General features: G+C 33.8%; 3 protein-coding genes and 4 non-coding genes across 7 annotated transcripts in view; 6 read left to right on the top strand and 1 right to left on the bottom strand.

Moving 5' to 3' along the window:
- Positions 1 to 32: 32 nt before the first annotated feature.
- Oseg4 (intraflagellar transport protein Oseg4) lies at positions 33 to 4696 on the bottom strand. Its single transcript, XM_083041744.1, has 3 exons — positions 4668 to 4696; positions 4200 to 4530; positions 33 to 4047 (listed from the first exon to the last, which is right to left on the bottom strand). Exon 3 carries the CDS (start codon positions 3986 to 3988, stop codon positions 437 to 439), a length of 3552 nt encoding a protein of 1183 aa, XP_082897870.1. The 5' UTR covers positions 3989 to 4047; positions 4200 to 4530; positions 4668 to 4696; the 3' UTR covers positions 33 to 436.
- Cos (kinesin-like protein costa) lies at positions 4517 to 9322 on the top strand. The gene is made up of 2 exons (XM_083041745.1): positions 4517 to 4876; positions 5056 to 9322. Exon 2 carries the CDS (start codon positions 5096 to 5098, stop codon positions 7640 to 7642), a length of 2547 nt encoding a protein of 848 aa, XP_082897871.1. The 5' UTR covers positions 4517 to 4876; positions 5056 to 5095; the 3' UTR covers positions 7643 to 9322.
- Positions 9323 to 11326: 2004 nt separating this feature from the next.
- On the top strand, positions 11327 to 11399 carry Trnav-cac (transfer RNA valine (anticodon CAC)). Its single transcript has one exon. It is a non-coding gene; the product is annotated as a tRNA-Val (tRNA).
- A 196-nt stretch (positions 11400 to 11595) lies between these two features.
- Trnal-caa (transfer RNA leucine (anticodon CAA)) lies at positions 11596 to 11717 on the top strand. The gene is made up of 2 exons: positions 11596 to 11633; positions 11673 to 11717. It is a non-coding gene; the product is annotated as a tRNA-Leu (tRNA).
- A 289-nt stretch (positions 11718 to 12006) lies between these two features.
- Trnal-caa (transfer RNA leucine (anticodon CAA)) lies at positions 12007 to 12122 on the top strand. The gene is made up of 2 exons: positions 12007 to 12044; positions 12078 to 12122. It is a non-coding gene; the product is annotated as a tRNA-Leu (tRNA).
- Positions 12123 to 12598: 476 nt separating this feature from the next.
- Positions 12599 to 12670, top strand: Trnae-cuc (transfer RNA glutamic acid (anticodon CUC)). The gene has a single exon. It is a non-coding gene; the product is annotated as a tRNA-Glu (tRNA).
- Positions 12671 to 13967: 1297 nt separating this feature from the next.
- LOC145938094 (4-vinylanisole receptor-like) overlaps positions 13968 to 27821 on the top strand; it is a 53297-nt gene continuing 39443 nt past the window's right edge. Inside the window, exon 1 of the mRNA XM_083041476.1 lies at positions 13968 to 14068. Coding sequence (XP_082897602.1) covers positions 13984 to 14068 — 85 coding nt within the window. The 5' untranslated portion in view covers positions 13968 to 13983. The remainder of the gene's footprint in view (positions 14069 to 27821) is intronic.

Genomic DNA, 27821 nt, shown 5'->3' with positions numbered 1-27821 from the left:
CTTGTCATTTTTTTTCTCAATCTTACACTGATGTATTTTTTACAGTTATATATGTACAATATATATTGTAAACAAAACTTATGTATATTAATTTTTAATGAAGAATATTAATACGTTTTATAGTATAATTATACTATTAAGGTATGAAATTTAAAAAAAGGCATTTTATCCTTTCTTTCTCTTTCTCAATGCACTTTTTTATTTTTAATTAATTTTTATAGTTAATTTATATCAGTTAATGCATTTTAATTATAGAAAAACTTCAATCATCAAATTATATAAGTGAACTATTTCTCGATATTGAACTTTCAAAAGAAAATAAAACTGAATATTTTCTTATTGCACAATTATTAAAATATGTCAAGAGAGAGTTTTGCATTTTGAAAAATCTGTTTTGATGAATAAAAATGTATCGCTCAAAATTATTTTGCACCCCTTACATATATGTGATAGTGTTGTGACATAAGGGGCAAGCATTTATATTAACTACGTCGCGTTCCGTTGCAACGTGATGTCTGCAAACAGTGCAGATCCATGCGATGCTGAGGTCCATCAGTGGTTTGCCCGAGACAATGCAAGCCGGGAACCTAGTCGAGCAATTAGGACATACGATGCACCAATCGGGTACCAGGGTCTCGCAGTTGACGCATTCTGCTTTGTTGTTGCGGGAGTCCTTCGGGGTGTGCTTCGTGAAGATGTTCACCGCCAATTCTTCGTACTCTTCTTTCTTCGCTTCCGAGATGGTCTCAAGTCCCTCTAATTTTATAAATGCCTTCGAACAGGTGGCAAACGCGTGATTAACGGCACTCGATAGCGCCAACAGACAGTAAATGTCTTCTACCTCTAGAATGTCCTCGTAATCTCTCAGTCGTAGAGCCGTTTTCATCGCGGCGTCGAAACTGCCGTCGTACAACTGTCTGTGAGCGAGCAAAAGAAAATGATACGCCTCGGCACCTCGCCAGGCGTTTTCTATGATCTTGGTGTCCTCGTTGCTTTCAGTGAGACCCATAACGATGTTGCTGCGACCACCTTTTATCGCCGGAACGCTGTTGATATGATCCTCGATCAGCAACGCTGCGAGAACGTATATCTTCTTCACGCGTAGAGGATGTGACTTGGATCTGGCTTGCTCTTCGGCAAGACGAAACAATAACTTAGCCGCCTCCAAATTGTAGTTGGCTTTCTTGTACAGCTCGATTGCCTGCAGACGTTTACCATTCGATAATAAATGATTAGCGTATTTATTTAACAACTCACCGATCTGTGCCATCTTATAAGTTTTCGCCAGGTCGACAGCTTGATCCCAGTGATTTAAACGCACGCATGTATCCACGGCGAGTTTCACATCGCCATACTTCATGTAGGCTGCCACCGCTTGCGAACTCATCCCCACTGAAGCCAGCATTCTCGCCACGGTTTTCAGGATCGGACTCTTGTCCGGTAATTGGTCCACTGTCGCTGCCAGTTGATGGAAGTCCTCCAATTTATAATAGCACTGAATAAGCTTCTCCAGGTTTCTGCCCTTCTCGTAGTATTCCTTCGCGCTCTCCCAATTCTGCCTTTCGGCAAAGTGATCGGCTATCTTGTTGTACGCGTGCTCCATCTGCTTGTCCGAACCGCCGATGCCCATCTTCATCAGCTGCACCACTCGAAAGTAGTCGCCTAATTTTTGGCGCAATGCAATTGCCAAGTCTCTTCTGTCTATGTCCAAATACAGCTTCTCGGCCTCGTCGTAATTGCCGAGAAACGCCGCTACTTCGGCCTTCTTCAGCTGATCGTTGTGCACGTTCTGCAGACGCTTGATAAACTGTATGCCCAGGTAATCCGTGCATCGTACCATGGCATTTTCCGCTGTTTCCAAATCGAGCTTCGTCAACGCGGACTCGGCCAGTAAACGCCACAGACGCGGATGCGGGTTGTCTTGGATAAAATTGTTGGCCTCCTTCAGACCCACTTTGGCCAGCAACTCTCTCGTGTCTCTTAAGGATTTCACTTCCAAGTCGACGATCAATTCTTTTCGCGTCTCGTCCGGTTTCAGCATCAGATCGTCCAGTAAAACGCAGCGTATCTCCAAATCTTGGAACGCACAAATGTATCCGGAACAGGCTATAGGTTCTTCAGGATCCAGCCCTCTCAGAACGTACATCCTGGTCTTCTCCATAATCGCCAAGAGCGCCGGATTATCCTGAGCCCAACACATGGCCCATACGTCCTTCCTCTCGAACTTGACTATATCCTCGCTCGCGTCTCCGTCTCGCGAATTGGGCGTTTTTTGCGGGTCCAGATCCAACATTGTAAGAATACCATTGGCATCCATGATGGAGACACGCGTGGAATCGCAATTAATGGCGATTCTGTGCAATCTACGCGCCGTGTTATATCTGTTCATGAGCGTTACTTGCGGCAGAGAGTATCGTTGGATCATTCCCGATTCCCTGCCAACCAGAAGAATCTTTTCCGTAGCGTAGATACAACAGATTGGGTCCATGCTTGCCTTCGTGCTGATAGGGGTTTCGAATGTGCCGTCCTTGTCCAAATCCTGAATAACTTCTGTTACGCCGGTCGGCGTTTCGTCCACGTGATAGATCTTGTATTTGCGCATCCTGCTGGGATGTAGAGTCGAATTACGCGGTGTACGAAAATGCCATATCAGGAAATTATTCTTCGACGCGGCCATGACCATGTTGGCAGTCATGGTGAGGTATAGCGGCTCCAGATCCATGAATTTGGAGTCTATTGGAGTGGCGATGGTGTTACAAACGAGCAGAGCGAATTGTTCGGTGGCTTGGGCAGGGTCATTTCTCACGGAGAGCACGCAGTGTTCCCCGTGCGAGGCTATCGATATCAGGGATCTCACGTACTTGGTGCAACACGTGTTATTCCTCGTATTCCAGAAGGTCACGCAGATGCCGTCCTTGCTGATCTTCTCGTTTGTAAAGACAACCGTGTTGCTGAAGTAAGTCCATTTGTAATCCAGACGAATATTTGCGAAGTATATGTGTGAGTCGACAGATAAGGCGACTCTAAGAGAAGCTTTCTCCCATGTGCAACACGTTACTTCTCTGCCTGGTATCTTCAGGGTCCTCACGTGTTCGCCGAACGGTGTATAAAACTGTACAACGTTCATGTCCTTTGTCTCTCCATTACTGAGTAACGGCATCATTCCCGTTACCGCCAAGAGGGATCCGCTACTGTTCCAACTGCACCATGAAGCAGTCACTCCGGTTTCCATCATAATTGGATTATCGTCACTGGTGTCTCGCATCAATTGTATCATACCATTACGATAGCAGATAGCAAGAGTTGGGCAATCTATGGCGACGTAACCATTTCTTCCGTCGTACCATTGTAGTGCCACTATGACCTGAAACTGAGAGGTATTCAACGAAGGTACATTCAGTTTTGTTAGGAATACACCTTGATTATTGTAAAGATGAAGTTCTCCATTTTTCAAACCAAATAGAAGTAACTTCCCATCAGGAGACCATTGAACGGCAGAGAGGGATACATTCTTAAGTTCTTTGCCCCAGATTCTGTTACCGTCAACAGAACCGACAATCACAGCTCCATCTTCATAGACTATACATATCTTTTGACCATCACAGCTCCATGCCATTCCTTTTACTACAGATTTGTTGCGATTGTTTATCATTTCTTCGTACCATGACCCTTTATACAGCATCCAAACAATTATAACTCCATTTTGATCGCTTGAAGTCAGCTTTTGATGAGCTTCGTTCCACGTGACCACTTGAACATGACCATTGTGACCTTCTAGAGGTTGATTCATACTCAAATTACTTGCTGCAGCCAAGCCTCGAGATTTCCCTCCACTGTGTGATCCACTGACATTGGAATCTACTCGTAACACCTTCAAAAGACCATCTTCTCCTCCGACAGCAATGTATCCATCTCTTTGATTCCATGCTATACAGTTTAATCGAAAGTTGTTTGGTATGGAGATTTTTTTACTCAGATATACAAACATTGCTGTTTTATTAATCAATCTCTCTTGACAATTTTTCACAGAATTTGATGCATTGAGCTCTGAAATTAATATATTTAACTTATAATAAATTGTAAATTTTATTTTTCTCGTAATAATTGTGCTAATTTTCTAATTTCGTAATAAAATACGACCTGTAAGCGAAAGTTAATAAAAATTAAAAGATTAGATTTCAAAATAATTTTTATATTACCTTTGTTACGAAAAACGTTTCGTACTAACTTGATTATGGAAAAAGTAACATTCGAAATAACTTGTAAAAGTTATATGTTTGACATAATACTTGTCAAGTTTTCCTTAGCAACGAAGCCAACGTAAATAGAAACATACAAACAGCATATCGAAGAAAATAATTAGAGAGGAAAGAAAACTATATGCTTTCATAACCTATATTTTCTATTTATTATCGACACTGCAAGAAATCTATTTTACCAGCAACTTCCCTTCAATCACGCTACTTCCATAAAGTAAAGCCGTCCATAGTACCTAACCTGACCTCGTCAGCGTAGCATCTAATATAAATACTGCAGTTTTATAATATATAAATTGCGTTTTATTAATTTTTATAGTCTATTATCATTCCGATATTTCTCGCAAATGAATATTTTATTGTCATTTTTATGAAAAATGACTCATTTTACGACGTAGTAAATATACATACGCAATTCCATTCTTAGCGTTGTTGGCGACGTTGTTCGATATAACTTGACCTCGACTTTATCCAGCTGAGAAAAAGCGAAACGAATTTCGTTAAACGTTGAACCTTTTATTTGTGAAGTTGTGAAATCATAGTATGCGTTGCCCTTCCGTGCAATAAGAAATTTTGGAACATGATTCTGAGACATGGCAGATAGATTAGGAATTTTATCAGTAAGTATGCTAAATATTAATTATTATCAAAATAATTACATTTTACAATTTTATTATAATCTTGTTTTTATATAATATTATGCATAGATGTAATATAAGTTTTTGGAACATGATAGTTTCTATATACCACAATATAATTTTGCTTAAACATGACAATAAAATAAATGAAACTCTTGCAGGTTCCAATTAACTTATTCAAGCAGACAAGCGCTTTGTTAGATGAGATTATATGAGGTGGATAAAATGATGCATTACGGACCATGGGGTCAATATCATACAATATTGAATAATCATCAGTGTTATACAACATATATCGATACAATGCCATCCTATCAACATCGTGATCAATTAACTGAAGAGGAAAACGAACAGGCCGGTGAAGAGACGCATGATACAATGACGCCTGCTACTTCCGGAGAACGTAGTTCCAGTGCAGATTTGTTTAGATTAGAATTTGCAGCTGCTCAGTGGTCTAAGTTGGTCTCTAATGCGGAAGGCCTATTTACAAAACTCATGACGAATAATATCTTGCCGCACACCGAACAGGATCAAATTGAGCAGTGGCTGTGCATGAAACAAGAGTACGAAGAATGTATAACCAGCGATGAGACCACTAGTTTGCAAGGATATGCAGAGAATACAAGGAGATCATTGGAACGTATTGAGGAAGTAACCGAAACTGACGAAAAAACGGACGAATCCGCGAATCAAGTAAAACTTAAGCTTAATTCCAATTGCACCTCCAGTTCGGAGAGCGAATTATCCGATGCCGAGGAGGACGAAGATGAAGATGACGAAGAGGATCAAAGCGATGTGAGCTCGGAAAGTCCGGATTTTCTGGAGAAGCTGGATGAGTTTATGAACAAGTTTAAAATAGAAACAGATATAATTGTCGGCTCTAAAAAGGACGATTTCAAAGAAACAAATATTGGGCTTATATCTCCATCAGTGACAAGATCTGTAAATAATAATTATGTACCGGTAGCTCGTCCTGTACCAATAAGGAATCCAAATTCTAGGAGAAATTCTATGCTTCCTGGTTCCGACATGTGCAATGAAGTATTAGTCTTCAATGACAGTTTGAAACCTTATCCTAATCAAAACCTTGGAAACCATATGTCAGAATATACTAAACCATGTATGTTAGATAATCGTGAATCGGAAATTAACATTAATGATAATGCCGTTAATGATAATTTCCTTGCAATACAAAATGACAACTCGCCAGATTTGTTACTGGATGCTCTCAAAAACACAGAGATACCTGAACCTATCAAGGAATTGAAGGCCCTAACATTAAATAACGAAGCAAAGCAAACACAAGTGAAGAAGATTCAATCAAATTTGGATGGAGCTCATAAACGTATCGAAGAACTGCAGACGACAATTAAAATTAAGCAACGTTTTATAGCGGATATGATTAAGAATTCTGATACGCGCACCAATGCAAAACAAAGATTTCAACGTAAACGTAATAAATTGGAAGAAGAGTATTACAATACGAGAACACAATTAGCGCAGGCGGAAAATGCATTTATGTACAAGGAACCTGAGGGTAAGTCGTTACACAAGAAAGACATTGAAGTGATGAAAAGTAACGCTTTACATTACGAAAAACGATTGATAGATATAGACACGATAAAGCAAATTGCGGGTGATTCGACGAAAAAGATTCTAGAGCTCGAAGCCTCGCTGAATACTTCTAAGAAGCAGATGGATAAGTTGAAGCGACAACTAAAACGAGAAGAAGAGCGTAAGAAGCAATTGGAGGAGGAGCTCGCAAAGGATCAACAGAAGATTCGCGAACTCGAGGAGAAGTACAACTTAACTGCTTCCAAGTTGAAGGAAATGCAATCGGAGAGCGAGGATGAGAAACATAATGCAAAATCGAAGATCGATTGCTTGGATAAGAAGAAGAACTTGTTGGATGTAAGTGCGAGAATATCTCATCTGGATCACGTTTTGAAGGAAAAGTCCATGGATTTGGAGAGAACCGCGGATACGGACGAGAAGGAGGCTCTACGGCACGAGATTAGAAATTTGAGACACACCCGAGATTGTTTGGTGGACGAGAAATGCGACTTGGACGAGAAATTTCAAAAGGAGAGAACTCTGACTACGATCGAGGAACGTAAATTACTGGAATGCGGCGAAACCATCGAGGCTATCGACGCGATGATCGAGCATAAGAACGAAATGATATGTGGAAGAAAGGACTTCGATGAGAATCAGTCTCAGCGCGAGAAGGGCGAGAGGATGCTGATGGAACGTTTGAAGAAGCTCTCTCACGGTGAGATAATAACGTTATTCATGAAGTACTTTCGCAAGGTGATCGACTTGAAGGAGAGCTCGAAGAGTCTGGAAGTTCAGGTAACGGAGCTGGAGACGCACATCGCGAATCAGGATTGGCGGCTGATGGAGGCCGAGAGACGAATGGTTCTGATGCAGAGGCAGTATGAGGACAAGTTGCATGCCGTCTTTAGACACTTTGCGGAGGAGACGAGCAGCTCCGGCCACGAAAGGCTGGACAAGGATTCCGAACTCGCGAGATACAAGAAGGAGAACAGGGCGCTGAAGAAGCGATTGGCGGACGTCGAGGCTCTTCTGAAAGGTACAACACCCCCGCGTGCAGCCAGTCCCTGTAGAGCTCTACAGCAGGGATTGAAACAGATCGCCCCTAACACTCGCTCGACGACTAAGGTAACCAGACAGCGGAATAAGCTGATCATTCAAAAGACGACTGATTGCGATAAGAGGAAAAAGTGAGTTCGTCAATAAACGAGTAAGTTTCTTTTTTCTTTTTTTGCATATTGGCAGCGATTTTTGTTTAAATTTTTTATAATGTACACTTGTTTTTTTATACAGGGTGAGTTTGATTGTTCGATAAAAAGTTCACCCTATATTATCCTATATTTCTACACAATATTTCTTCATAAGTATTAAAAATGCGATAGATTATATTATATAATAGAATTAAGTTCCGTTTTTTTAATACAAAAGGATAGTAATCTTTTATAATTTATATAGATTATAATGTGTGATAAGTTTTTTTAGGTGTGAAGAGTAATTAATACTTATTCTGTATTTTTGTAGGATATGTATATCACTAAAAATATATTAATCTTAACATCTTGTGAAATGTACCAGTGTGTGTCAATATTGGCACGGTTGTGTTAATATATTAGATAGGTGTTAAAATTAGATACTTGTTTATATAGACAATTAATTAATTTGATAATTACTAATTACACTCGTTGAGAGATGAACTTCATGTTCACGAATAAGGACGAATTTACAATGTATATTTAATTACAGTTAATTGCATGCATTTTATCCCCCGTTGTATTTATTCCAGGATATAAGTAGTCGTAAATATTCCAGGCTTATAACTATATATATTAATATTTAGAAAAATAATAACCAGGAATCTCTCTTGTTCGCGGAAGCGTATTTGCATGCTGCTCGTAATATTGCATTATTATTTTTAGCAAATAATTAATTTCTCTATTGTGCGCAGGACTTTATGGCACTGATTAGATGTTTACACACGAATAGCGATGCTCAATTATATACATTAAATAGTAGCATTTGGCATTCGAATCAATTTTAGCCATAATTTTTGAAGATGCAATATAGTCCAGGCAATTATTATTTTACATCATTTTACTTGAGATTAGGCAAAAAATCTAGCTATTGACTAGGCAGTTAGTCTGACTATAGAGTCCTTCGACAACATCGCGTATTCTGTCCAATGATTGTATTTCCTGAATGCAATCGTTAATATATATAACATGCATAATAATCTCACTACTACATCCCAAAATTACACGTCCGATTATGTTAGTATTGTGTTCACGTATAAGATACATTCGAAATATGAATACTGATCTCCGTATTAGCTCTCGCACCACCGAATTATTTTTCAAACGCATGGAAAATTATATCACTTGTGAGACGAGTCACAAATTTTTCTTTTCTTTTACATATTTGAAACTAATCACCTTTATTTTTTGTTATTTTACGTTTTATTATATTATGTTTACTTTTGCAGAAATTTTAGACATCTTCTGTCGAAAATATTTTATTTCTATTTTATAAACGAAGGGGAAGAGAAAGAAAAGAAAAATGCACATGTATAATTATATTATGTAAAATATATATAATAAAATATATATAAAATTATGTATACTTTACGATGCTAGAGAAACTTGTAAAAATGAAAGATTGACGAAATGATTTTCGGTTGGGCGAGAATTAATATCGTTTAGTCAAATGTATAGAATAATCTCGATCGTTTAGTATGACACACACATTAGTCACATATGATTCTGACAATGAGTTGATTAAAATCGAGCCACTTCCAATATAATTTATTGTAATTTTGTAAATAAATCTATGCTATATATAAAAACTTTCTCGTTTCTTCCAGCTGGTTATTTTCTCGAACTCATTAATAATCTATTATAAAACAAAAATTTGATTTTCTAATAAACTTGTATTCTTTTTTTATATATATGTATATACATATGTATTTGTACAAATTTGTTTGATGAAATTTATAATTGAATTAATATCTAGATTTCAGATTATGTGTTTACCAGTAATTGTAATATAATAAAGTGTTTCACTCTTCAAGTATTACCAGAATCGATGCAGTAAAGTGAGGTAAAAGAAGGAACGTAAATGGACCCTTGCAGCATCAATATCTACCGAGGGTGACGAATCATGCGATCATTACGTTTATGATTAAGATATATTGATATCAATATGCGAATTGTCCCAAATTTGCGCCCGCTAAGTGGCCGAGAAGCATTTCATGGTACAATGCACACGAATTGGCACAATCGCATCTTGAAGACGTACATAATTTTCCGACGTGAAATTTGAAGAGCGGAGATCTCTCGATCCGAGATCAATTCTAGTGTTCAGTACCGTTATCATGCTCGGCACGCGTGAAAATGAGATGATCTAGATTTCGAAAGAATTACGAGACATTGCATTGTGTGTTGGACCGCATCGTCCGCACAATAGCGGAAATTTTAATTCTTTTTATATTATTTATACGATGAAAACGCTTTTCTCTCTCTCGCATTCGTACCGCTTTTATTCGAGGATATAAAGATGCAAACCACCTGAATTTTTTCCGTATTCAATAAATAAAAGTCTTTATGTAATCCCTCTATTATGATAAGATTAAACCGTTCAATGGCTTTTTACGCTTGTCATTTTTTTTCCTTTTATTGCAGCTCCCGCGATTGCGAAGTTCCGACCCTTCGATAAATTTCAGATTTAATGACTGTGCGATTTGAAGTGTATTTCTCTTATTTTCGCTCGTTCTTATTTTTTCTGTAAACACTTCTTATGTGGTCCTTAAGTATATAAATAATAAGTATGTTTCTCTCTTTGATTAAAACAGGTCGTGGGAAAAATTCCACGGAAGAGATGCGTTAATTGAGTTTCGAAAAAAGTGGATGAGAGCAGGGCAGACGTTGTACTTAGGGCGAAATTCGAAATGAGAGAGAGAATTAACGTTCACAATTTTTACGCACGCACGAATCGTCAAGGGACATCACGAGATTCTCGGATTTGCTTTAATTTATGACTGTCGATGCCGTACATTTTTGCTCAACATTTTTGTTCAACATTTTTGCTCAAACGTGATGTTTATCGTTCATTCGAACAGGTCACATTGTAATCATCTCTGCGTAAGAAATGCAATCGTCAATGATATGGACAGAGCAAATCGCACATATTTGAGTACTATAATTTATAAGTAATTACAATCGTAATACACAATATTATTGTCTGGATTCGGGAATGTAAATCTCTTTGGACCATGACAAATATCTCGAAACGCTAGAGTTCCGCAGCATTCCCTAAAGCAAAGATCCAATTTAATGCCATACGCCATGCAATTTATAATTTTAAAAATACTATAATATTTACCATACCAGCATTATATGTTTTTTGCAATGAATGGTGCAAATTCCTTGAATTTATGTGTGAACATAACGGCGCAGCATTTCTTTGCATTAAAATCTTCTATTATTACATTTCTTTCAATTCATTACAGGGAAGTTGTTTTGTAAAGTTAAATATAAATAATTATTTATAAATTATATAACTAAATATAGAAAAAAACGAATAATAGGGAGAACTAATAATAGAAGAGAAATAAGGTAAAATAAGGTGTATGCAATTCATAATGTATTTGAATTTCTTTAAATTCTTGCGAAGTATTAATTTACAAATTATTGATTAATGCATATTAATTAATTATTTATTTCTTATTTTTTATTAATTATTTTAATTTTATTAATTATTTTGATTATTTTATTTTTCTTGATATAGACAAAATATTGCATTTTAATCAATTAGATTATGAAGTTTGGTTATTAAAATTCTTATAAGCCATTTATGTATCCAGCTAGAACAGGTACCTAGCAACTAGTTTCCGTAGTGTAGTGGTTATCACGTGTGCTTCACACGCACAAGGTCCCCGGTTCGATCCCGGGCGGAAACATCTTTTGTTGTCACTTGATTTTTTTTATAACTTACAATTTTATATATTTTTTGATAATTTATTGCTGTACAAGTTGCGTACTTTACAATAGTAATGAAAAATCTTTATTTTTTTTTAGTGCAATATACGTATATATACATATACATGTTCAAGCACTCATTCTAATGAGATAATTTTAACGAAGATGAGTTCAACTGTCAGGATGGCCGAGCGGTCTAAGGCGCCAGACTCAAGGTTCACACCTTCTCGGTTCAAGACTGAGTTTTTCGGGCTTTCTGGTCCTCTCTGAGGGCGTGGGTTCGAATCCCACTTCTGACAAATTTTTTGCACATAATAATATTATAGAATATAAAGAATCTAAGAAGAAACAAATATATATGATTTTGTGTAAAATTTTGCATAATTTTTTATTTTATTTCTACAGAAGAAAACATTTTCTGATAAATTTTGAATATTATAGATTATGTCTGCACATAATGTATATTATTTGTTGAATTTGTGTGATATTTACTTATATGCAAATTATTTATATATTACATAAACTCAAACCATATTTTATTATATGTATGTACATGATATAGATTATTAAAAGAAGCAGAAGCAAATTGTCAGGATGGCCGAGCGGTCTAAGGCGCCAGACTCAAGGTTAACCTTCTCGGTTCAGACCGAGCACGGGCGTTCTGGTCCTCTCTGAGGGCGTGGGTTCGAATCCCACTTCTGACAAATCTTTTTGCTTATAATATATTTTGCAATTTATTATTTTTATATCAATAATCAGTAAATATGCAACCAGAAACAATGAATTTATCAAAATATGCATTAGTTAATTTTTTATTCCCTTCATGATCAATATTTCTTGTTATACTCTTCCGAGGATCTTTTTTAATAATCTTTAATTATATAATATATAAATATTTATGTTACACACAGATATGGCAGCAATTATTATAATTATCCATGGCAGCAGTAATTATATTACTGAATATAAAAGTCTATAATAATAAGTTATTTATTATTAAGTAAATAATAAGTTTATTTGTTATTAAGTCTCTTATAATAAATTTCTGCAGAAAATAGCTTGTTAAAAGCTAACAATATTATATATTAGATATAAAAATATTTGCAATATATAAATATATTACAATTTTAATGTGCAGTAGTTCACTATTTCTTCGATTGTCAAGAACTACCTCACATAATCCGGTATGGTCTAGTGGCTAGGATACCTGGCTCTCACCCAGGAGGCTCGGGTTCGATTCCCGGTACCGGAATTTATTTTTTTTATTTAAAACAAATTTTAATTTTATTTAAGTATATATTATAATTTTACAATTAACAAGTATAAAATATATATTTTATAAGATTGATTATATGCAATTAAATATACGTTTATTGGGTTCAATCATTTACAACTAACAATAAAATAAAGGATTTAATAAATCTGTAAAATGCAAAATTATTTTCCATTCTTACTGGGGGATCGTGAATCACAAGCGTTGTTACATAAACCCAACACGATTGACAATACTGCTTATAGAGTAATGTATGTGAATCGTCCTACAGTAAAACACACATCATTAAATTTGCAAGCAAGTTGCTTATTTCTTTAAGTGGAAAATGATATGTCGTTTTAGACGCTCGTCATTTGCGACTCGGTAAATTATTCCTCTATATTCCTCTTATCATAGCAAAACATCCTGTCAAGCAAATGAAACGAATCGTGCGAGGAGATTTTACGGAGAAATGTATTGCGGCAAATTACTCGCAGAAATGCAATTACCGGTACTTTCGTAAATTATATCGGCAAGGAGGAATAAGCGAGGGAAACGAGACACATGTGTCACGATGAACGAGAGGGTCTATAATTTGAAGAACCGACAATAAAATCGCCTGTCTTTATCAGGAGTGATTTTTCGCGAGGAAAACGGAAGTACAATATGAATTCTCAAACGACCCTCGATGCAACACTTAAATATATATACCGCTCGAGGAATTGTACCCACGCAGCATAGGTGACCTCTTATGCCCTAGCACGAGTCCTTTATCCGTCATAGTCACGAAGTGGCATCGTATAGGAATGTCACGAAGAAGAACGACCGACAGTCTTTTGGAGCAATTTCGAAAATTGAGTGCTCTGCGTATCACTTATTTAAAGTGAGAAATAAATATAGTAATATTATATTTATATACATATTATAAATATTATTAATATCCGCTATAAATATATTATTGCACATAGTCTCGTTTACCTCTTATAAATGCATCTCAAAATTCGTGTCAATTAATGCAATTTGTGAATTTTATTGATAGACTTCACACACACACAAAATTAATCTCTCTCGTCTTCTCTCTTGACATTTCTGTGTTTTATGTTTACAGGTACATTGGCTTATGGGCTCTTGACTCCGATTCGTCCTTCTTGTTAAAATGTTTGTACTTCGCGTATAACAAGTTTATTTTGGTAGTTATGATCGTCTTCATGGTGACACTGTTAGCTGATATTTGTTCGAATTTCGACGATCTTTCGATCGTTACGGACGATGGATGCATCTTCGCCGGGATCCTTGTTGTGTTTTTCAAAGTGATGATCTTTCAAATTCGTCGTGAACAGATCGTGCGATTGTTCCACGAGACAATCGACGTCTGCGATCAACTTTGCAAGTTTCCCGGTGAGTGAAAAATTGTTGATGTATGCATATAATCGATATTAATGCGATGGAAAACTCCAGGAACCACCACGTAAAAAATACGTCATGTAAATATGTTCAAAATTTTATTCGATATCTTTATATGTATTGCTAACAACATTGATATTGCTAAACTGTTCTTAAATTAATATTAATCCTCTATAACGCCATATAACTTTGAAGTCACACACTCATATATCTGTATTTTTTTTAAATCTTATATTTCACCATTATGTGACGTAGCATCTCATTATTATATTACTCCTTCATAATTAAAAAAGTTTTATGATTTTTTGTTTCTCATATGAGAGTGCGTATTTGGTTTAAATTTGTTTCAAAATCATAGAAAGCGATTTCTTTCTGTGAATATTATCGTTTCTTTCCTTTTTCATTATTTCAATAAACAAGAAAAGGATTATATAATCCCTTTCTAAAAAGAGGCATGTTATTGTTGTCGCTTATCCGCGATGATTGGCTGTTTCGATTCTCGATTCGCGTTGTGCGTTATATTCATAGCATCGAGCAACTGTCATCGCGAGAATTAGAAGTTTGACAGTTTGTCAAAAAAAAATAAAATAAAATAATATATTATGTTTTAAATAATATGTTACAATACTTTAAACTCAAATCAGTTATCAACTGATTCCTGTCAAAAAATATTAATCGCGAATAAAGTATTATAATATATTATATTACTTACAAAATATTATTTTAATTATAATAATATGTTATAAATAATATAATATGTTATAGTTATAATATATACTTATAATATATACTTTGTCCGCGATTAACATATTTTGACAGAAATCAGCTGATAACTATCAAACAAACTAACTATCAAACTAATCAAAAATATTAACCGAAAATCGAAATTATAGTATTAAAACATATTATTTAAAACATATTATTTTATTTTATTTTATTTTGGACAAACTGTCAAACTGCTAATCCTCGCAATGACAGCCTCTCGATGCTATAAATATAACGCAAATCGAAACAGCTAATCAACATCGCGAAAAAGAGGCAACAATACTTGTAAAAATCGACTTAACATGCCTTTTTTTAGAAAGGAACTAAAATGACACAAGCGCATGCTACAAGCGCGCCATTCTTCAATTTTATATTAAAAAGAATCCCTATCTAAAAAAGGCATGTTAAGTCGATTCTCGAATGTATCGAAGTCATCTCGAAAGTCTCGAAGTGTATGGTTGCCTCTTTTCCGCAATGCTGATTGGCTTTCTGTCGATTTGCGTTGTGTGTTATATTCGTAGCATCGAAAGGCTGTCATCACGAGGGTTAGCAGTTAGCAGTTTGACAGTTAGTCCAAAATAAAATAAAATAAAATAATAATATGTTTTAAATAATATGTTATAATACTTTAAACTTGATTAATATTTTTGACATTCGCCTTATGTGTTATATTTGTAGCATGAAGAGGCTGTCATCGCGAGGGTTAGCAGCTAGCAGTTTGACAGTTAGTCCAAAATAAAATAAAATAAAATAATAATATGTTATAATACTTTAAACTTGATTAATATTTTCGCGGAAAAAAGGCAACAATACTTACGAGAATCGACTTAATATGTCTTTTTTAGAAAAGAATTAGAACAACACAAGCGCGCGCTACGCCATTCCTCGATTTTATATAAAAAAGAATGATGTTTTTATATAAAGTTTGTTTAAACTTGATTAATATTTTTTGACAGAAATCAGATGATTAAAGCATTACATTGTTAATTAAATTTTAAAATAAAAATATTTTATAAAAATTAAAATAATAATTTTATAAATAATATGTTATAATGCTTTATCTACGATTAATATTTTTTGACAGAAATCAGCTGATAGCTGTCATAAATATTAATCGAGTTTAAGGAATTATAATATACATTATTTAAAACATATTATTATTTTAAATATTATAACATATATTCTTATTTTAAAAATTAATTAGCAAATTAACGTTTTAATCAGCTGATTTCTGTAACAAAAATATTAATCGAGGATAAGGTATTACAACATATTATTCACAACATATTGCTATTTTAATTTTATAGTTTGCTGAATTTTCCCGATAAACGTTTAAACTTGAAAAGATTAAGGCCTCTATAAAGCCTAAAACATTTTCTGTTCTAGGCTTTATAGAAGAGATTTTTAAAAGATTTCTTCAAAACCTACAAAACGAGCCGACAGAAAATGTTTTAGGCTTTATAGAGGCCTTAACCTTTCCCAGTTTAAACGTTATTTTAAAGATCTCTTCAAGACGAACTTTTAAAGATCTTTTAAAGATCTCTTTAAGACGAACAAAATGAGTCCTCAGCAAATGTTCTACGACTTACACAGACCTTAATTTTTGAATTCACAAAGTTTAAACGTTTTTTGCGAAAATTAAGGCCAGTGTAAGTAGTAGAACATTTTCTTTGGGCGCGTTTTAAAGGTCTCTTCCAGATCTACAAAATAAGACCTCAGAAAATGTTGGACGACTTACCCAGGCCTTAATTTTCGCAAAAAACGTTTAAGCTTTCAATTCAAAAATTAAGGCCTGTGTAAGTCGTAGAACATTTAACATCATAATGTGCACACAATGTAATGTTGAAATATATAAAAGAATAATTTTTGGCTCGTTTCAAAATATTGGAAATTAAAATTTTTAAACCGCGGACTACATACGGCGCGCATTTATTTTACGTATATTAGATCAAAAAGTTTGTAGGCTGGTATGCTGATGGTACCATCATATTGTGCAGATAATGTACTGTTGAAATATATAATAGAATAATTTTTGGCTCGTTTTGAAATATTGAAAATTAAAATTTTTAATCCGATGATCTCATACGGCGCACAATTATATTTCGTATATTATACCAAAAAGTTTGTAGGCTGGTATGCTGATGGTACCATCATATTGTGCAGATAATGTACTGTTGAAATATATAATAGAATAATTTTTGGCTCGTTTTGAAATATTGAAAATTAAAATTTTTAATCCGATGATCTCATACGGCGCACAATTATATTTCGTATATTATACCAAAAAGTTTGTAGGCTGGTATGCTGATGGTACCATCATATTGTGCAGATAATGTACTGTTGAAATATATAGTAGAATAATTTTTGGCTCGTTTTAAAATATTGGAAATTAAAATTTTTATACCGCGGACTACATACGGCGCGCATTTATTTTACGTATATTAGATCAAAAAGTTTGTACGTTGGTATGCTTATGGTACCAAAATAATCTGTAAACAATACACTATTGAAAAATATATACAATTAATTTTTGGCTTGTTTTAAAATATTAAAAATTAAAATTTTTAAGCCGCTGAACCCATACAGCGAACAATTATATTACGTATATTATACCAAAAAGTTTGAACGCTGGTATGCTGATGGTACCATCATATTGTGCAGATAATGTACTGTTGAAATATATCAAAGAATAATTTTTGGCTCGGTTTAAAATATTGGAAATGAAATTTTTAAACCGCGGACCACATACGGCGCGGATTCATTTTACGTATATTAGATCAAAAAGTTTGTAGGCTGGTATGCTGATGGTACCATCATATTGTGCAGATAATGTACTGTTGAAATATATAAAATACGGCGCAAATTCCATAACGAAGAATTATACTATGTGTATTAAACGAAAAAATTTGTACGCTCGAATCTGTTTGATATAAAAATAATCTGCATAAAATGTACTATTAAAAAAACAAGCGATAAATTCTATACTTTTTGTAGAATAGTTAAAGATGAAACTTTGTAGCCGCGAACCCTACATTGCGCGGACTTATATTATGTATATTATATAAAATAATTTGCATGCTCGTATTTATTAAATACAAAGAGCCAATAATTTATCGATTGTTTTTTTCAATAGTACGTTGTTTGCAGATTATTTTTATTCCAAATAGATACGAGCGTGCAAATTCTTTTATTTGATATACATAATAAAAGTTTGCGCCATATAGGATCCGCTGCTACAAAGTATCGATTTTTAATATTCAAAATTTATTGCTTGTATATTTCGATAGTACATTGTATTATACACTAAGAATATAAAGGCTCGATATATATCAAATATAAATCGGATGATTACAGAATCTTTTGGTACCAAGCAGACACCAGCGTACAAATTTTTTAATACGATAAACATAAAATAAGGATGCGTCGCACAGGGTCCGCGTCAAAATAGATTTCTAATATTTTAAGACGAGCCAAAAATTCATCGATTATACATTTTAATAGTTCAATGATTACAGAATCTTTTGATACAAAGCAGACAACAGCGTACAAACTTTTTCATTTGCTATACACAAATAAGGATGCGTCGCATAGGGTCAGCGGCATAAATGTATCAATTTCTAATATTTTAAGACGAGCCAAAAATTCATCGATTATACATTTTAATAGTACATTGATTACAGAAACTTTTGGTACCAAACAGGCACCAGCGTACAAATTTTTTAACTTGATATACATAAAATAAGATTGCGTTGCATAGGGTCAGCGGTAAATAAGTATTGATTTCTAATATTTTAAGACGAGCCAAAAATTCATCGATTATACATTTTAATACTACATTGATTACAGAATCTTTCGGTACCATGCAGACACCAGCGTACACATTTTTTAATACGATAAACATAAAATAAGGATGCGTCGCACAGGGTCCGCGTCAAAAAAGTACGAATTTCTAATATTTTAAGACGAGCCAAAAATTCATCGATTATACATTTTAATAGTACATTTATTATAGAATCATTTGGTACCAAACAGACACCAGCGTACAAATTTTTTAACTTGAAATACATAAAGTAATGTTGCGTCGCATAGGGTCAGCGGTAAAAAAGTATCGATTTCTAATATTTTAAGACGAGCCAAAAATTCATCGATTATGCATTTTAATAGTACATTTATTACAGAATCTTTTGGTACCATGCAGACACCAGCGTACAAATTTTTTAATACGATAAACATAAAATAAATATGCGTCGCACAGGGTCCGCGTCAAAAAAGTATGGATTTCTAATATTTTAAGACGAGCCAAAAATTCATCGATTATACATTTTAATAGTACATTGATTACAGAATCTTCTGGTACCATGCAGACACCAGCGTACAAATTTTTTAATACGATAAACATAAAATTAGGATGCGTCGCACAGGTTCCGCGTCAAAAAAGTATCGATTTATAATATTTTAAGACGAGCCAAAAATTCATCGATTATACATTTTAATACTACATTGATTACAGAATCTTTTGGTACCAAGCAGACAACAGCGTACAAACTTTTTCATTTGCTATACATAAATTATGTATGCGTCGCATAGGGTCCGCGTCAAAAAAGTATGAATTTCTAATATTTTAAGACGAGCCAAAAATTCATCGATTATACATTTTAATAGTACATTTATTACAGAATCTTTTGGTACCATGCAGACACCAGCGTACAAATTTTTTAATACGATAAACATAAAATAAGTATGCGTCGCTCAGGGTCTGCGTCAAAAAAGTATGGATTTCTAATATTTTAAGACGAGCCCAAAATTCATCGATTATACATTTTAATAGTACATTGATTACAGAATCTTTTGGTTCCATGCAGACACCAGCGTACAAATTTTTTAATACGATAAACATAAAATAAATATGCGTCGCGCAGGGTCCGCGTCAAAAAAGTATGAATTTCTAATATTTTAAGACGAGCCAAAAATTCATCGATTATACATTTTAATAGTACATTTATTACAGAATCTTTTGGTACCATGCAGACACCAGCGTACAAATTTTTTAATACGATAAACATAAAATAAGTATGCGTCGCACAGGGTCTGCGTCAAAAAAGTATGGATTTCTAATATTTTAAGACGAGCCAAAAATTCATCGATTATACATTTTAATAGTACATTGATTACAGAATCTTTTGGTTCCATGCAGACACCAGCGTACAAATTTTTTAATACGATAAACATAAAATAAATATGCGTCGCGCAGGGTCCGCGTCAAAAAAGTATGGATTTCTAATATTTTAAGACGAGCCAAAAATTCATCGATTATACATTTTAATAGTACATTTATTACAGAATCTTTTGGTACCATGCAGACACCAGCGTACAAATTTTTTAATACGATAAACATAAAATAAATATGCGTCGCACAGGTTCCGCGTCAAAAAAGTATGGATTTCTAATATTTTAAGACGAGCCAAAAATTCATCGATTATACATTTTAATAGTACATTGATTATAGAATCTTTTGGTACCAAGCAGACAACAGCGTACAAACTTTTTCATTTGCTATACATAAATTAAGGATGCGTCGCGCAGGGTCCGCGTCAAAAAAGTATCGATTTATAATATTTTAAGACGAGCCAAAAATTCATCGATTATACATTTTAATACTACATTGATTACAGAATCTTTTGGTTCCATGCAGACACCAGCGTACAAATTTTTTAATACGATAAACATAAAATAAATATGCGTCGCGCAGGGTCCGCGTCAAAAAAGTATGAATTTCTAATATTTTAAGACGAGCCAAAAATTCATCGATTATACATTTTAATAGTACATTTATTACAGAATCTTTTGGTACCATGCAGACACCAGCGTACAAATTTTTTAATACGATAAACATAAAATAAGTATGCGTCGCACAGGGTCTGCGTCAAAAAAGTATGGATTTCTAATATTTTAAGACGAGCCAAAAATTCATCGATTATACATTTTAATAGTACATTGATTACAGAATCTTTTGGTTCCATGCAGACACCAGCGTACAAATTTTTTAATACGATAAACATAAAATAAATATGCGTCGCGCAGGGTCCGCGTCAAAAAAGTATGGATTTCTAATATTTTAAGACGAGCCAAAAATTCATCGATTATACATTTTAATAGTACATTTATTACAGAATCTTTTGGTACCATGCAGACACCAGCGTACAAATTTTTTAATACGATAAACATAAAATAAATATGCGTCGCACAGGTTCCGCGTCAAAAAAGTATGGATTTCTAATATTTTAAGACGAGCCAAAAATTCATCGATTATACATTTTAATAGTACATTGATTATAGAATCTTTTGGTACCAAGCAGACAACAGCGTACAAACTTTTTCATTTGCTATACATAAATTAAGGATGCGTCGCGCAGGGTCCGCGTCAAAAAAGTATCGATTTATAATATTTTAAGACGAGCCAAAAATTCATCGATTATACATTTTAATACTACATTGATTACAGAATCTTTTGGTACCAAGCAGACAACAGCGTACAAACTTTTTCATTTGCTATACATAAATTATGTATGCGTCGCATAGGGTCCGCGTCAAAAAAGTATGAATTTCTAATATTTTAAGACGAGCCAAAAATTCATCGATTATACATTTTAATAGTACATTGATTGCAGAATCTTTTGGTACCAAGCAGACAACAGCGTACAAACTTTTTCATTTGCTATACATAAATTAAGGATGCGTCGCGCAGGGTCCGCGTCAAAAAAGTATCGATTTATAATATTTTAAGACGAGCCAAAAATTCATCGATTATACATTTTAATAGTACATTGATTACAGAATCTTTTGGTACCAAGCAGACAACAGCGTACAAACTTTTTCATTTGCTACAAATAAATTAAGGATGCGTCGCATAGGGTCGGCAGCATAAATGTATTAATTTCTAATATTTTAAGACGAGCCAAAAATTCATCGGTTATACATTTTAATAGTACATTGATTACAGAATCTTTTGGTACCAAGCAGACAACAGCGTACAAACTTTTTCATTTGCTATACATAAATTAAGGATGCGTCGCGCAGGGTCCGCGTCAAAAAAGTATCGATTTATAATATTTTAAGACGAGCCAAAAATTCATCGATTATACATTTTAATACTACATTGATTACAGAATCTTTTGTTTCCATGCAGACACCAGCGTACAAATTTTTTAATACGATAAACATAAAATAAATATGCGTCGCGCAGGGTCCGCGTCAAAAAAGTATGAATTTCTAATATTTTAAGACGAGCCAAAAATTCATCGATTATACATTTTAATAGTACATTTATTACAGAATCTTTTGGTACCATGCAGACACCAGCGTACAAATTTTTTAACTTGATATACATAAAATAAGATTGCGTTGCATAGGGTCAGCGGTAAATAAGTATTGATTTCTAATATTTTAAGACGAGCCAAAAATTCATCGATTATACATTTTAATACTACATTGATTACAGAATCTTTCGGTACCATGCAGACACCAGCGTACACATTTTTTAATACGATAAACATAAAATAAGGATGCGTCGCACAGGGTCCGCGTCAAAAAAGTATGAATTTCTAATATTTTAAGACGAGCCAAAAATTCATCGATTATACATTTTAATAGTACATTTATTATAGAATCATTTGGTACCAAACAGACACCAGCGTACAAATTTTTTAACTTGAAATACATAAAGTAATGTTGCGTCGCATAGGGTCAGCGGTAAAAAAGTATCGATTTCTAATATTTTAAGACGAGCCAAAAATTCATCGATTATACATTTTAATACTACATTGATTACAGAATCATTTGGTACCAAACAGGCACCAGCGTACAAATTTTTTAACTTGATATACATAAAATAAGATTGCGTTGCATAGGGTCAGCGGTAAATAAGTATTGATTTCTAATATTTTAAGACGAGCCAAAAATTCATCGATTATACATTTTAATACTACATTGATTACAGAATCATTTGGTACCAAACAGACACCAGCGTACAAATTTTTTAACTTGATATAAATAAAATAAGATTGCGTTGCATAGGGTCCGCGTCAAAAAAGTATCGATTTCTAATATTTTAAGACGAGCCAAAAATTCATCGATTATACATTTTAATAGTACATTTATTACAGAATCTTTTGGTACCATGCAGACACCAGCGTACAAATTTTTTAATACGATAAACATAAAATAAGGATGCGTCGCACAGGTTCCGCGTCAAAAAAGTATCAATTTCTACTATTTTAAGACGAGCCAAAAATTCATCGATTATACATTTTATTAGTACATTGATTACAGAATTATTTGGTACCAAGCAGACAACAGCGTACAAACTTTTTCATTTGCTATAAATAAATTAAGGATGCGTCGCATAGAGTCGGCGGCATAAATGTATTAATTTCTAATATTTTAAGACGAGCCAAAAATTCATCGATTATACATTTTAATAGTACATTGATTACAGAATCTTTTGGTACCATGCAGACACCAGCGTACAAATTTTTTAATACGATAAACATAAAATAAGGATGCGTCGCACAAGGTTCGCGCCAAAAAAGTATCGATTTCTAATATTTTAAGACGAGCCAAAAATTCATCGATTATACATTTTAATAGTACAATGATTACAGAATCCTTTGGTACCAAGCAGACAACAGCGTACAAACTTTTTAATACGATAAAAATAAAATAAAGATGCGTCGCACAGGGTCCGCGTCAAAAAAGTATCGATTTCTAATATTTTAAGACGAGCCAAAAATTCATCGAATATACATTTTAATAGTACATTGATTATAGAATCATTTGGTACCAAACAGACACCAGCGTACAAATTTTTTAACTTGATATACATAAAATAATGTTGCGTCGCATAGGGTCAGCGGCGTAAATGTATTAATTTCTAATATTTTAAGACGAGCCAAAAATTCATCGATTATACATTTTAATAGTACATTGATTACAGAATCTTTTGGTACCATGCAGACACCAGCGTACAAATTTTTTAATACGATAAACATAAAATAAGTATGCGTCGCACAGGGTCCGCGTCAAAAAAGTATGGATTTCTAATATTTTAAGACGAGCCAAAAATTCATCGATTATACATTTTAATAGTACATTGATTACAGAATCTTTTGGTTCCATGCAGACACCAGCGTACAAATTTTTTAATACGATAAACATAAAATAAATATGCGTCGCGCAGGGTCCGCGTCAAAAAAGTATGAATTTCTAATATTTTAAGACGAGCCAAAAATTCATCGATTATACATTTTAATAGTACATTGATTATAGAATCTTTTGGTACCAAGCAGACAACAGCGTACAAACTTTTTCATTTGCTATACATAAATTAAGGATGCGTCGCGCAGGGTCCGCGTCAAAAAAGTATCGATTTATAATATTTTAAGACGAGCCAAAAATTCATCGATTATACATTTTAATACTACATTGATTACAGAATCTTTTGGTACCAAGCAGACAACAGCGTACAAACTTTTTCATTTGCTATACATAAATTATGTATGCGTCGCATAGGGTCCGCGTCAAAAAAGTATGAATTTCTAATATTTTAAGACGAGCCAAAAATTCATCGATTATACATTTTAATAGTACATTGATTACAGAATCTTTTGGTACCAAGCAGACAACAGCGTACAAACTTTTTCATTTGCTATACATAAATTAAGGATGCGTCGCGCAGGGTCCGCGTCAAAAAAGTATCGATTTATAATATTTTAAGACGAGCCAAAAATTCATCGATTATACATTTTAATACTACATTGATTACAGAATCTTTTGGTACCAAGCAGACAACAGCGTACAAACTTTTTCATTTGCTATACATAAATTATGTATGCGTCGCATAGGGTCCGCGTCAAAAAAGTATGAATTTCTAATATTTTAAGACGAGCCAAAAATTCATCGATTATACATTTTAATTGTACATTTATTACAGAATCTTTTGGTACCAAGCAGACAACAGCGTACAAACTTTTTCATTTGCTATACATAAATTATGTATGCGTCGCATAGGGTCCGCGTCAAAAAAGTATGGATTTCTAATATTTTAAGACGAGCCCAAAATTCATCGATTATACATTTTAATAGTACATTGATTACAGAATCTTTTGGTTCCATGCAGACACCAGCGTACAAATTTTTTAATACGATAAACATAAAATAAATATGCGTCGCACAGGGTCCGCGTCAAAAAAGTATGGATTTCTAATATTTTAAGACGAGCCAAAAATTCATCGATTATACATTTTAATACTACATTGATTACAGAATCTTTTGGTACCAAGCAGACAACAGCGTACAAACTTTTTCATTTGCTATACATAAATTATGTATGCGTCGCATAGGGTCCGCGTCAAAAAAGTATGAATTTCTAATATTTTAAGACGAGCCAAAAATTCATCGATTATACATTTTAATAGTACATTTATTACAGAATCTTTTGGTACCATGCAGACACCAGCGTACAAATTTTTTAATACGATAAACATAAAATAAGTATGCGTCGCACAGGGTCCGCGTCAAAAAAGTATGGATTTCTAATATTTTAAGACGAGCCAAAAATTCATCGATTATACATTTTAATAGTACATTGATTACAGAATCTTTTGGTTCCATGCAGACACCAGCGTACAAATTTTTTAAAACGATAAACATAAAATAAATATGCGTCGCGCAGGGTCCGCGTCAAAAAAGTATGAATTTCTAATATTTTAAGACGAGCCAAAAATTCATCGATTATACATTTTAATAGTACATTGATTACAGAATCTTCTGGTACCATGCAGACACCAGCGTACAAATTTTTTAATACGATAAACATAAAATTAGGATGCGTCGCACAGGTTCCGCGTCAAAAAAGTATCGATTTATAATATTTTAAGACGAGCCAAAAATTCATCGATTATACATTTTAATACTACATTGATTACAGAATCTTTTGGTACCAAGCAGACAACAGCGTACAAACTTTTTCATTTGCTATACATAAATTATGTATGCGTCGCATAGGGTCCGCGTCAAAAAAGTATGAATTTCTAATATTTTAAGACGAGCCAAAAATTCATCGATTATACATTTTAATAGTACATTTATTACAGAATCTTTTGGTACCATGCAGACACCAGCGTACAAATTTTTTAATACGATAAACATAAAATAAGTATGCGTCGCACAGGGTCTGCGTCAAAAAAGTATGGATTTCTAATATTTTAAGACGAGCCCAAAATTCATCGATTATACATTTTAATAGTACATTGATTACAGAATCTTTTGGTTCCATGCAGACACCAGCGTACAAATTTTTTAATACGATAAACATAAAATAAATATGCGTCGCGCAGGGTCCGCGTCAAATAAGTATGAATTTCTAATATTTTAAGACGAGCCAAAAATTCATCGATTATACATTTTAATAGTACATTTATTACAGAATCTTTTGGTACCATGCAGACACCAGCGTACAAATTTTTTAATACGATAAACATAAAATAAGTATGCGTCGCACAGGGTCTGCGTCAAATAAGTATGGATTTCTAATATTTTAAGACGAGCCAAAAATTCATCGATTATACATTTTAATAGTACATTGATTACAGAATCTTTTGGTTCCATGCAGACACCAGCGTACAAATTTTTTAATACGATAAACATAAAATAAATATGCGTCGCGCAGGGTCCGCGTCAAAAAAGTATGAATTTCTAATATTTTAAGACGAGCCAAAAATTCATCGATTATACATTTTAATAGTACATTGATTACAGAATCTTTTGGTACCAAGCAGACAACAGCGTACAAACTTTTTCATTTGCTATACATAAATTAAGGATGCGTCGCGCAGGGTCCGCGTCAAAAAAGTATCGATTTATAATATTTTAAGACGAGCCAAAAATTCATCGATTATACATTTTAATACTACATTGATTACAGAATCTTTTGGTACCAAGCAGACAACAGCGTACAAACTTTTTCATTTGCTATACATAAATTATGTATGCGTCGCATAGGGTCCGCGTCAAAAAAGTATGAATTTCTAATATTTTAAGACGAGCCAAAAATTCATCGATTATACATTTTAATAGTACATTTATTACAGAATCTTTTGGTACCATGCAGACACCAGCGTACAAATTTTTTAATACGATAAACATAAAATAAGTATGCGTCGCACAGGGTCCGCGTCAAAAAAGTATGGATTTCTAATATTTTAAGACGAGCCAAAAATTCATCGATTATACATTTTAATAGTACATTGATTACAGAATCTTTTGGTTCCATGCAGACACCAGCGTACAAATTTTTTAATACGATAAACATAAAATAAATATGCGTCGCGCAGGGTCCGCGTCAAAAAAGTATGAATTTCTAATATTTTAAGACGAGCCAAAAATTCATCGATTATACATTTTAATAGTACATTTATTACAGAATCTTTTGGTACCAAGCAGACAACAGCGTACAAACTTTTTCATTTGCTATACATAAATTAAGGCTGCGTCGCGCAGGGTCCGCGTCAAAAAAGTATCGATTTATAATATTTCAAGACGAGCCAAAAATTCATCGATTATACATTTTAATACTACATTGATTACAGAATCTTTTGGTACCAAGCAGACAACAGCGTACAAACTTTTTCATTCGCTATACATAAATTAAGGATGCGTCGCGCAGGGTCCGCGTCAAAAAAGTATCGATTTATAATATTTTAAGACGAGCCAAAAATTCATCGATTATACATTTTAATACTACATTGATTACAGAATCTTTTGGTACCAAGCAGACAACAGCGTACAAACTTTTTCATTTGCTATACATAAATTATGTATGCGTCGCATAGGGTCCGCGTCAAAAAAGTATGAATTTCTAATATTTTAAGACGAGCCAAAAATTCATCGATTATACATTTCAATAGTACATTTATTACAGAATCTT

This window comes from Prenolepis imparis, unplaced genomic scaffold (assembly GCF_030444845.1).
Source record: "Prenolepis imparis isolate NDT839.2.m4 unplaced genomic scaffold, iyPreImpa1.0 SCAF_7, whole genome shotgun sequence".
NCBI classification, from domain to species: domain Eukaryota; kingdom Metazoa; phylum Arthropoda; class Insecta; order Hymenoptera; family Formicidae; genus Prenolepis; species Prenolepis imparis.
This window is presented reverse-complemented; position numbering and strand designations above follow the sequence as displayed.

Bases quoted from the DNA above. Each gene is read 5' to 3' on its own strand.
- Cos (XM_083041745.1), top strand. From the start codon at position 5,096: ATGAGATTATATGAGGTGGATAAAATGATGCATTACGGACCATGGGGT.
- Oseg4 (XM_083041744.1), bottom strand. From the start codon at position 3,988: ATGTTTGTATATCTGAGTAAAAAAATCTCCATACCAAACAACTTTCGA.